The 11,109-nt window shown below is 42.2% G+C and overlaps 1 protein-coding gene across 1 annotated transcript; it reads left to right on the top strand.

Annotated features, from left to right (window-relative positions):
- Nucleotides 1–349: 349 nt before the first annotated feature.
- Nucleotides 350–4,512, top strand: barhl1b (BarH-like homeobox 1b; the record flags this gene model as incomplete). The annotated part of the gene is made up of 3 exons (XM_079524238.1): nucleotides 350–803; nucleotides 3,010–3,232; nucleotides 4,230–4,512. 3 exons carry the CDS (start codon nucleotides 350–352, stop codon nucleotides 4,510–4,512), a joined length of 960 nt encoding a protein of 319 aa, XP_079380364.1.
- Nucleotides 4,513–11,109: the final 6,597 nt, after the last annotated feature.

Below are 11,109 nucleotides of genomic sequence, written 5' to 3'. Positions count from 1 at the left end.
TAGTTAAAAGGAGATTTACAAAGAAAACCGACTAAGCTGTCAAAAGAGACTCCACGGCTGCATCGATTTGAAGAGGACTCGTGCGTTTAGTATAATAGCCTGCAAAAAAAAATGTTTCGAATGCATGGACGGTTATTGTAAGGTAACTTAGCCTGGGCATATTTCTTAAAGAGGCAACTGGGAGACAGGGAATAGTGGATGAATACACTGTATCTACCCGAAAAACTGCGGGTTGTTTCCTTGAGCTGGATAAACTGAGCCAGAACAGTCCAAAACTTGTTCTGAATACCAATGGTATAGTTTGAGGCCTGCACGGAACAGAAGAGCTCAGCTTGCGCTCATCGAAACGATGGAGGCATCCACCAACGGATCCAGTTTTGGGATCGACTCGTTGCTTTCCCACAGGCCTGGAAGTCCAGTGTCCAAGGGGGGCAGTTTGGTCGGGGAGTGCCGCTCCCCGCTGGAGTTCAGTCCGAGATCAGACGTGGAGAGCGGCTGCTCCTCTCCGCCGTCGCCGAGGAGGGAGTGCGTGGAGGAGGTATCGCAGAGGCAAGGTCACGGAGTTGGACTCCCACAGCACCTAGTACAGCACGGACAGATGTCTGGAGGATCCCAGCAGAGGACAGTAACCTCTTCCTTCCTGATAAGAGATATTCTTGCGGACTGTAAGCCACTGGCAGCGTGCGCGCCATACTCAAGTAATGGCCAGCCGACTCAAGAGACGGGAAGACTAGTCTCGAAACTAGCAGAAGACTTCATGGACAAAATTCACAGCAACTCCTCCTCGGACAGCGAATACAAAGGTAAGAATATAATTTGGTTGTAAAAAAGCTTGTGGTTGTGGTGGTGTGTCAAGATTATGGAGTTAGTCAATAAATATATTGTAAAAAAAAAAAAAAAGATTAAGGAGTTATAGGCCTATAGAGACTATGACGTGGTGTAATAGGCCTTAATATGTGACTGACAACAATACAGTTAATATGACTAATATGTCTAAATTTAGGACGCAAAATATTATTTTGACATTTGACAATTTGTGTAGTCAAATCAACGATGATTAAAAAATGCATAACAATATTTAAAATATAAATATCAATGAGACAGTGTGGTGAATGTTTTATTTAAAAGTCTAGGCTATAGCTTATAAAAAACAAACATTGTCTGCTGATCAGTGTTTTCTTTTTTTGCTCAAAGTTTCTTTAATAGTGTTTTTTTTTCTTCAAATTACATTATTTAGTGTTTTCTAAGGCTTAGAAGCTAAATGATAAATTGTTTAAGTTAAACCCAAAATAACATGACAAATACAACAAATGTTGTATTTAGATAAATGTGTCACTTGCATTTTTCCCCCACCCTGCAAGAATCAAGTTTAAGGAAACCCCTTAGCCTATATGTTACTTCATAACAATTCTGACCTCTCATTAGCCTGACACTATAGGCTGTATTGGCAGGCCATACTCATTGACCAAAAAATAAATACAAAATAAATATATATACCAGCATTTTCAGTTGTACAAAACATAAATAAAAATATATTTATCGTCCATTGAAGTGTAATTTTCATTGCGTTTATTGCATTATAATTCAATCTCCAGCGTGTTTGATTGCATTAGCAGATGTCCTGAAAGCATCTGTTGGTGTCAGGGAGGCATGCAGGAGAGGGAGAGATGACAAGGTTGCCTCCAGATAAATGCCATCAAGGGCCTCTCTGTTTCCAATCATGTCAGCCATAACAGACATGTCACCTCCATTGACAGTTTAATGAAGCGGTGTCTGTCTGGAAGGAAGTCATGCAGCCGCTGTAGGCTACTGGAAAGCACTGGCATTTATGCAGCCAATATATTTCCAATAATAATACATGCAATGAATACATTTAGGCTATACAAAAAATAAATATATAGGGCTAATTTAATGTTATTAATGTTATTTTTTGTATTTAGTTATTATTATTTATTTATCGGTTATTTATTGTTTTACAATTACGATAGGCTACTATTATTATTTGATTTAAGCATCAATATTGACAATAAATTATTGCTACTGATACTTAAAAAACAAAAGTCACTCATGCAACAATTAGACTATACTGTGTGTGTGTGTGTGTGTGTGTGTGTGTGTGTGTGTGTGTGTGTGTGTGTGTGTGTGTGTGTGTGTGTGTGTGTGTGTGTGTGTGTGTGTGTGTGTGTGTGTGTGTGTGTGTGTGTGTGTGTGTGTGTGTGTGTGTGTGCGTGCGTGCTGTACTGTCACAGAGTGCCATATGATCCTCATCGACACATTGATTGCGGAACCAAAAGTCCATATAGTGCCTTGGCTCCGGTACTTTGATTTCCACGAATCCTCCTCCTAATATTTCGGGGATTTGATGCAATTTGTCCCAGTGCTAATCAGATTTGTAACGCGGAAAGGCCGCCCCGGCTCTTTATTTCACTCATTTCCACGGTCCTGTGAAGTTCCTCCGGTCGTGGTTGAAAGACTCGCCTTCCCTTGTGGCTCAATTAGGCGGATTATTGTGCTTCTAGAGACGACTCAACTATTCAACTACCAAGCTCTCTCGCTCTCTCTCTCTCGCCTCGCTTCTCCCTCTTTTTCTATAGTGTGAACTAGAGAATTGAGTATAAGAATTGTAGATCAATGCACGCCCCGACATGACACTAGGAACCAGAACAAAGGAGATGAGCTGCTGATGGGGGAAATATCACATTGGGAAGCACGAATATATAAGCCTGGCTTTTCATAACAATTTAGGCCTAAATCAAATAGTTCCATATAGCCATAGGCACACATTCAAACGTCTGGATCTCAGTACTGCCTGGGGGAAATAAATAAATCGAACTTTCCTAATTTAGTTTAGTCTATTTTTTTATATTCTAATAAACATCCATTCACTTAAAATCCCACAAAGAATGTGGAACAAATATAGGCTATATTTGTTGATATTACAATAGGGCATATGGATGCACGAATGCAGGCCTGATTCTAATCTGAACTCGTCCCCGTGTTGTGTTGCAGTGAAGGAGGAAGGAGACAGGGAGATATCTAGCAGCAGAGATAGTCCTCATGTCCGTCTGAAGAAACCCCGCAAGGCTCGGACGGCCTTCACTGACCACCAGTTGGCCCAACTGGAGCGCAGCTTTGAGCGGCAGAAATACTTGAGCGTCCAGGACCGGATGGAGCTGGCGGCCTCTCTCAACCTCACCGACACGCAGGTCAAAACCTGGTACCAAAACCGAAGGTAAGCACTTAACTGGAAGCGGCGAATAAGAAATCAGATCTCTCTCTCTCTCTCTCTCTCTCTCTCTCTCTCTCTCTCTCTCTCTCTCTCGACTCTCACACACACACTCGCCTGTGCTGGACTAGCTATCAATGGCCATAGCCAGTAGCCACATGCAGGCTTCATATAGGGCGCCATGTTTTCAGATTAGCTGGCAAGATTTCTCGGGGCCATGTGTGCGTGTCACCGCAAAAACCAAATCCTCTCGAGTTTAGGAGTTAGGACTATATTGTAAACAAAAACACGAACACTTGTTTATGTAATACAGTAGTTTGTTTTCTTCTTCCAACATGTCAACAACTGCATGCTTATACCAACGACACGACAGCAATTTCAGAAGCACTATCTGTCAATTTCTGTATTTTCTTTTTGCAATAAATAAATAAAAATAGTCAGAATAAACACAAATAAACAGAAAAACTGTTGACTATTTGGTAAATGCAAAACAAGCACTTGCCCACTATAGGTTGATTTGGAATTTATTCGCATGATGCAGCTGCGGAAAGCACATTTTGGAGGTCTTTGACACCCAGACAGCTAAATGACAGAAATAAATATAAAAACAACACTTTGGAATATGAATAATGCATTGTTGCATGTGTGCATATCAATTATTCAAACAAACCACTATATCTACTCAATTATCTTTATTATGAATTATTCACCTGCAAGGAGTGCATACTGGTATAACAAACAGATATCCTTGGGTGTGAATACAAGTGGCAGGATGCTGATTTATTTTTTATTTTATTTATACCGAATTGCTCAATCCTCCATAAATACACATTAGCAAGCTCATAAGCTATATACTGTAGCATTTAGACATCAATTAAGAAAGTGTTAGCTTATTGCAGGTATATGTTGAATTGAACTGCATGGGTTCACGCGTGCGCCAACGTCAAGTGCGTGGCCATCTGGCAACAGTGTCATTTCACCGTATACACATTTCTTTTTACAGGACAAAGTGGAAGAGACAGACAGCTGTCGGGCTAGAATTGCTAGCGGAAGCTGGGAATTATTCTGCGCTGCAGAGGATGTTCCCGTCACCTTACTTCTACCCTCAAAGCCTGATGTCCAACCTGGACCCCGGGGCGGCGCTGTATCTGTACCGGGGACCCTCGGCGCCGCCGCCGGCCCTCCAGAGACCCCTCGTGCCCAGAATCCTTCTCCACGGCCTGCAGGGGGGCGTCGATCCGCTCTCCCCTCTGTCCGTGCTACCGCGGCCAACTCAACAGCGGTGAGCCGGCCGGTACAGATTTGATGCCCGCCACTTGGCAGCGTGCATACAGGGACTCACACAGGACAGAGCCGAAAAAGAAAGAAAGAATTAAAGAAAGAAAGAAAGAAAGAAAGAAAGAAAGAAAGAAAGAAAGAAAGAAAGAAAGAAAGAAAGAAAGAAAGAAAGAAAGAAAGAAAGAAAGAAAGAAAGGGGGGGAAACAACATAAAACGAGACAAAAAAACAAACTGTATAAGCTATATGTCCCATGCCGAGAGCCATGCAGAAGTTAATGACTTTCTCTATGTGGATAGTATTTTTTCTTTTCTTTTCTTGACATCACGAGGTTTAGCCTATTTATAACGTATTTATTTTGACTATGCATTTAAGTTATGTATTTATTTATTTGTGTCCTTATTTCAGTGCTCGCTGGTGGCACTTTGACCTATGTATAAATGCCATTAGTCCACTTAATGGCATTTATTATTATTATTATTATTATTACTACATTTACATAGCTTGGGACCAATGTTTGTATTAGCATACAAACAATATCCTCCCACGTATATGAATTCAATAGATCCACGTATATGAATTCCAGAAAATCCAATGGAAATTTTAAGTATTGCTTTTCTTTTTGCTTTGTAAAATTTCTAAGATTTTTTTTAAAGTTTTTTTGTTACTTTTTAATTGAACAACAAAACCATATGATTATTCATAAACTTGTATATAAGAATATTTTGCATTTTATTCGAAAGAGACTTGATTTTAAATATACTTTTTCTTTGATCTATTTGTGCGTCCTTCTCGGACCACGGTACATCCACTTTAAGATAATATAGGCTAGATTAGCCACAAGAAAACTATACATAACAGGCGATTCATTGAGTCACATGTAGATTACTGTCTGGAAAAAGGGAACGGGTCCACAATGGGCATCCGTCAGTTATGAACAATAAATACAAAGTACAGTCTTTCATGTTCTGAGTTGAAGTTTTAGTGGAGTCAAATGTTGAGTAATTTATAAAGAAGCAATTTATGAATCCCATGCAGCAGCAGAATGGAGAGAGAGAGAGATCGTGGAGACATTCACCTCCGCACACGTTTCGGTTTTTGATAAACACAAGCCTATAGTGGTCTTGGGCCTGCAGGGTCCACTCCAGACCTACTTGCCTGTTTGATTTGCTAGATGTATTTGAACAGAAGTTGTGCATTATACTTGTGTTATTTCATATGAAACCGTGATAAACCTTGTTAATCTCTTTGGTGAAAAATGTATATTGCAGATATCAACTTGTGGAGTGGTTCTCGTATTTATGGATCGTTTTTCGTTCCTATATAGTTGCCCCCCTCCTCCCTCCCTCCCCTCCCACCACCAACACGCCACTCCCTCCGCGAAGGAACACGTTCTGTGTGAAGTTCATTTTCACGAAGAATTAAGTTCACGGCAGAGTCGTCGGCGAACGAGACAGAAGGGGGTGGTTTGATGTAAAAGAGAATTACTTTTATAAATGTGGAAATAAAGCTCTTTCATTTAATGACGTGGTTTGGAGTACATTGTATACACAGTGCTATAGTGACACCGCTCATTCATTTAGGTTGATTTTGTGAATTAAATTAAAATAAAACCCAAACCAAACTTAGTATAGGCCTTAACACGAGCGGTGATGATATAACCTTCCATCATCTTATTTATATGCCTTGTGAGTGTGTGACTGCAGGGTTTCATGCGACTCTTTTGACTTTGGCATATGTTGGTGTGGACTACAATATGTGGTGATGTGGATGGCATTTCTGCCTGTGCACCTGCATGCATGGAGGAATGGGAACATATTTTGTGGGAATTCGGTGTGTGTGTGTGTGTGTGTGTGTGTGTGTGTGTGTGTGTGTGTGTGTGTGTGTGTGATGATGTCAAATCTCACGCCACATGCATGGCATGCATCCCCCCTCTGGCTGGGTTGGAGGGGGGGGGGGGGGGGGGGGGGGGGGCTGCACCGTGCATGTTAAAAAAAAGTGGTGCTATTCAGTCATATGATTAACGCATAGGATATCCAACCGCGGCCGTTAATGATGTAAACAATTAACGGCTGCGGTTCCTATGTGTTAATGAGAGTATAGCCTGCACAGATATATTTTTTAATATTTTGGGGTAATTTAATTAAAATGATTATGAACACGTGTCTGTTTCAAAGCGCAAAGGTTGAGACTTGTGACAGTTAATGAACATTTATTTATTTATTTATTACCCCCTGGAAGTATGATCCAAAATTAATAAATAAAGAAAATGGCGCGCGGGCTTTCGGAATTCTATTAGAATAAATTGTGTTTGAATAATTTCGAACATGTCTGTCAAGCACCGTTTCACTATTTAGTTACCTTGGTGGATTGAATTTGTCAATGCTAAAAAAGTTAATAAGAATGTCGAGCAAGCTACATTGATTGCCGTAACCTTTTAAAGGCCGCCCTGAGATTTACTGAAAGATTTACTATATAGTGTTGAAAGTTCAATCTCTCTCTCTCTCTCTCTCTCTCTCTCTCTCTCTCTCTCTCTCTCTCTCTCTCTCTCTCTCTCTCTATTTATTGGCGAATATGATTTGTGTAAGAAGCTCTTTGGAAAGTTTGATGGGAAATATCGTGCACACTTTCTCTCACACAATCACACAGTCACACACACACACACACACACACACACACACACACACACACACACACACACACACACACACACACACACACACACACACACACACACACACACACACACACACACACACACACACACACAGTGTTGGCCGCCGTACACACACACACACACACACACACACACACACACACACACACACACACACACACACACACGGCGGCCAATAAAAGATCATCAGCATCGTGTCTTCTGAAAAAGGCTAACGGATTAGAAGAGGACCATTGTCCAATACAGGGAGGAGCTCCCAACGACGAACAGAATTAGCAGTATAGGCCTATGGGCTGCATGTTCCCTTCGTCTTCCATAAACAATGCAGGGGCATGAAATATTAATGTTATGTGAGCAATTGTTTAAGTGCCCTAAATGATCCCATTTTGGAAATTGATTGTTTCCACCATCGCTCTTTCTTGAGGGTGTTGGATGCGCCCTCTTTGCCAAACGGCTTCAACAGCTGGTGGCCGAGCGAAGAGGACCGACTGCCGGCCGAGATCAGCACAAGGACAGCTGGTCAGCGCGGCTCCTCCACTCCCTCCGTACACCCCCCCCCCCCCCCCCCCCCCCCCTCTTCTCTCACTCACACACACACACACACACACACACACACACACACACACACACACACACACACACACACACACACACACACACACACACACACACGCGCACACGTACACACGCACGCGAGACACCTCTCTCCCTCTCCTAATCGGAGTCTGACTGCTGCTGCGGACCCAACCGAAATATCAGGCCATACTAACAACGCCTGGGGTTAAGGAGTTCAATCTGACAGACAAGACTTGGCGTGTAGGATGTTAACGATTAGACAAAAGACTTTAATAGCCTTTAATTGAAAGTCGATAATGGGTTGATAGCCAGGACCCCCCCCCCCCGCTGTGACTCTCGCATGGCACCTGTTATGGCCCCATATTTCCACTGACCACTACCGTGAAATATCAGACTGACGGACGAACTAAACTGACACGTTTATGATGCGTAAAATTGCATTAAATATACAGTAGCGTAGCTAGTTTATCCCTGCCATATAATCACGGATGGGGTTTTGATTGGGAAAAGAAAGAGAAAGACAGCCCACCAACTTGCCAAAAGATCATTAGATAGCCATCATAAGAGTCCGTGACTGATTCAAATAACGACGGAACCCCCTTTCTTTCAGCGTTCATGAAAAGGGTTATTCTTGCGAAGTGCACATGCAGCTGATTATAGGGGGAAAGCCCCGCGTCTTGTTGGATGACGCGGAGGTTTTTTGCATGTGAAAGGCTGGAGGTATAATCCCTCGGCTCTTACTGTGGATTGTCCCCGGCTCAGGGTTAATGAAGTGCGGATGGAGTCTCGTTGAGCTCCCGGCAGACAAAAAACACAACAGTGGAGGAGGCTTAGGCCCGAAGGATCAGTGACTCTGATTAAGCTCATTGCCCCCAAAATAAAAACGAAACCAAACAACCTTTATGAGGATTGGAAATTAAGAGTAGCCTAGTAGCCCTAAATCAAGACATAACTTGGAAGTTGGTATTGTTGCATGGCGAGTTCTTTTCCCCCCTCCTCGATTTGTATACTTGGCCTATTTCCTTTTAATGTTTTAGATCATGGTTCAGAGGCAAATATTTTGTATGTCTAAGATATCGCGTTTTCAATAGTTTATATAGCAGGCAGACTAGGCTACACTATTAACATTTTGTTGTAATCCGCGAGGGAAGATGGAAAATAGATCAATTAAAAATGTTCAAGAACGCATGGCTATTTTTTCCCCTTTTCCAACAATGTCTATAAATTAAAATAAATAATTTTGTAGTTTTAATGCACAAGTATACCCTATTACTTAGGCTATATATCCTCATTTATTCCCATATGCCTATAGCGTACCCTACATATTATGTAGGGCATTTTAGAATACCCTTTGAAGCTATAATGGCGAGAAGTGAACTCAGAGGAGCATTTAAAAATAGAGCAAACCATGCTATTATACAGACAGGCCCCAAGTGCCATACACCAAACAAAGTGTTTGACTTTGTTTCCTCATGCAGAAAAATAAACTTTAGCTTTTTATCCAACATCCAAGCGCATAATGGGTGTGCGTTTTCCTCCCTGTTAAGCCTATATAAATGTTTGATGAATGAAACATGGAAACTTATGAAAATGACTGAAAAGTACAAAGGACAATATCGTCCAAAAATATAATTTTGTCTTCCTTTTCATAATGTGAGTGGTTGACAGCATGTACATATGTAAACAATATAGGCTTACATGCATGTGTTATAATTGTCATGGACATAACACATGCATGTTTGTATGGATATATATGTCCATTTACGGTTCAGGGGTTAAATGGGCAAGGAAAACTATAGGCCATATTTTGTGTGTAGTCTGTGTTCTCTCCTTGAGAGATAGTCTGTTTATGTGCAGTTCTTGCTATACATGAGCATAAGTGAGTAATTGTGTTACCCCCCATCGCCTTATTCAAATCTTAGAAATAGTCTTAGGACATATCTTAGTCAGTATAACTGACTAAGATGTCCAAAGGCCCGAGACCTACACGTATATACGTATGAAACAAGGAGGCAGAACATGAATCTGACTCAGCAATGAACATTAACATCATATACAGTCGGTAGATGAGGTATCACTATGAAGTGTACAAGTGAATGTGGTGATAGAATGAGCGAAGAGAAGAGAAGAGAAGCAGTTTTTCCCCTCGTGGCAATGTCCTGGTTAAACCCACTCCTTGCCTGGAGGTATAGGCCTATATGCGATGGAGAGAAGAAATAAAAGCGTGGTAGAGGCGGAATGTAGAGATAACCCCATGCACTAATCATTTCCCCAATATGACGGGGGGGGGACTACAAACTTGGGTCAGAGGCACGGGGATTGACATCCCAATCTCAGCAAATAATGAAAGCTTTCCTCTCGGAACAGAGGGGAGGGTTGAAGTCCGATTTATACTTCATCGTACGATGACGATAGACGATCTACAAACTCACAGCACTCGGCTGATGTGTGCTTGCATAAAGCAGGCCTTATAGGGAAGGAGACAGGAGGAGAAGGGAATTAAGGGAAGGAGGGGGAATAGATATGGGTTCTCTAAAATGATTATATTGTTAAAAAAAGAAGAACATGAGCATTCATTTAACTGTGAAAATGTGAGAGTGTGGAAATGTATTTTACAGTGTTGAGAGGTGGAATGGGGCGGTCAGTGACACACACACACACACACACACACACACACACACACACACACACACACACACACACACACACACACACACACACACACACACACACACACACACACACACACACACACACACACACACACACACACTTCCTTAATGTGTTTTCTTGTAATCCGTTATTCTTGCTTTGTAGACATTCCGACACCATAACATGTGCGCTAAACGGCACTTCCTAAATAAATGGGAGTCAGTCCCAACGTGACCCCCGGCCAAAGATAACATCTCTGTACCTCACTGCAGGGGGTCTGTGTAAGCCACATCACTGTCACATGCAGGCACAGAGATTATTCAATCAATAAACTGTTGTAAGGCTGGCCATACACAACTCCCTCGGCAGCCTTTCAAGCCGGACTACATCATAAAACACTCATGGGTCCTGACCCCAGCAGCCCCCCCCCCTCCCCCCACTACCTCAACCAAACAACCCTGGGAGATGCCTGTGGGGGCCGTACACCCCAAAACGCCCTTAAAGCGCAAGGAGTAAATCTTAAAGGAGCATTCAGTGATTTGAGTGATTTGGAAAACCACCCAGTCCGCCCCGGTAACAAAATGTGCACATGCACGCTCTACAGTGGGGGGGAAGTGCAACAGGCCAACAGCATGTGCACCAAGGCCCGCCCCCACTCGATCATGATTGGAGGCATCCTGATTGGATGAAAGCTTTGCCAC

Source organism: Electrona antarctica (assembly GCF_951216825.1).
Source record: "Electrona antarctica genome assembly, chromosome: 16".
NCBI classification, from domain to species: Eukaryota; Metazoa; Chordata; class Actinopteri; order Myctophiformes; family Myctophidae; genus Electrona; species Electrona antarctica.
This window is presented reverse-complemented; position numbering and strand designations above follow the sequence as displayed.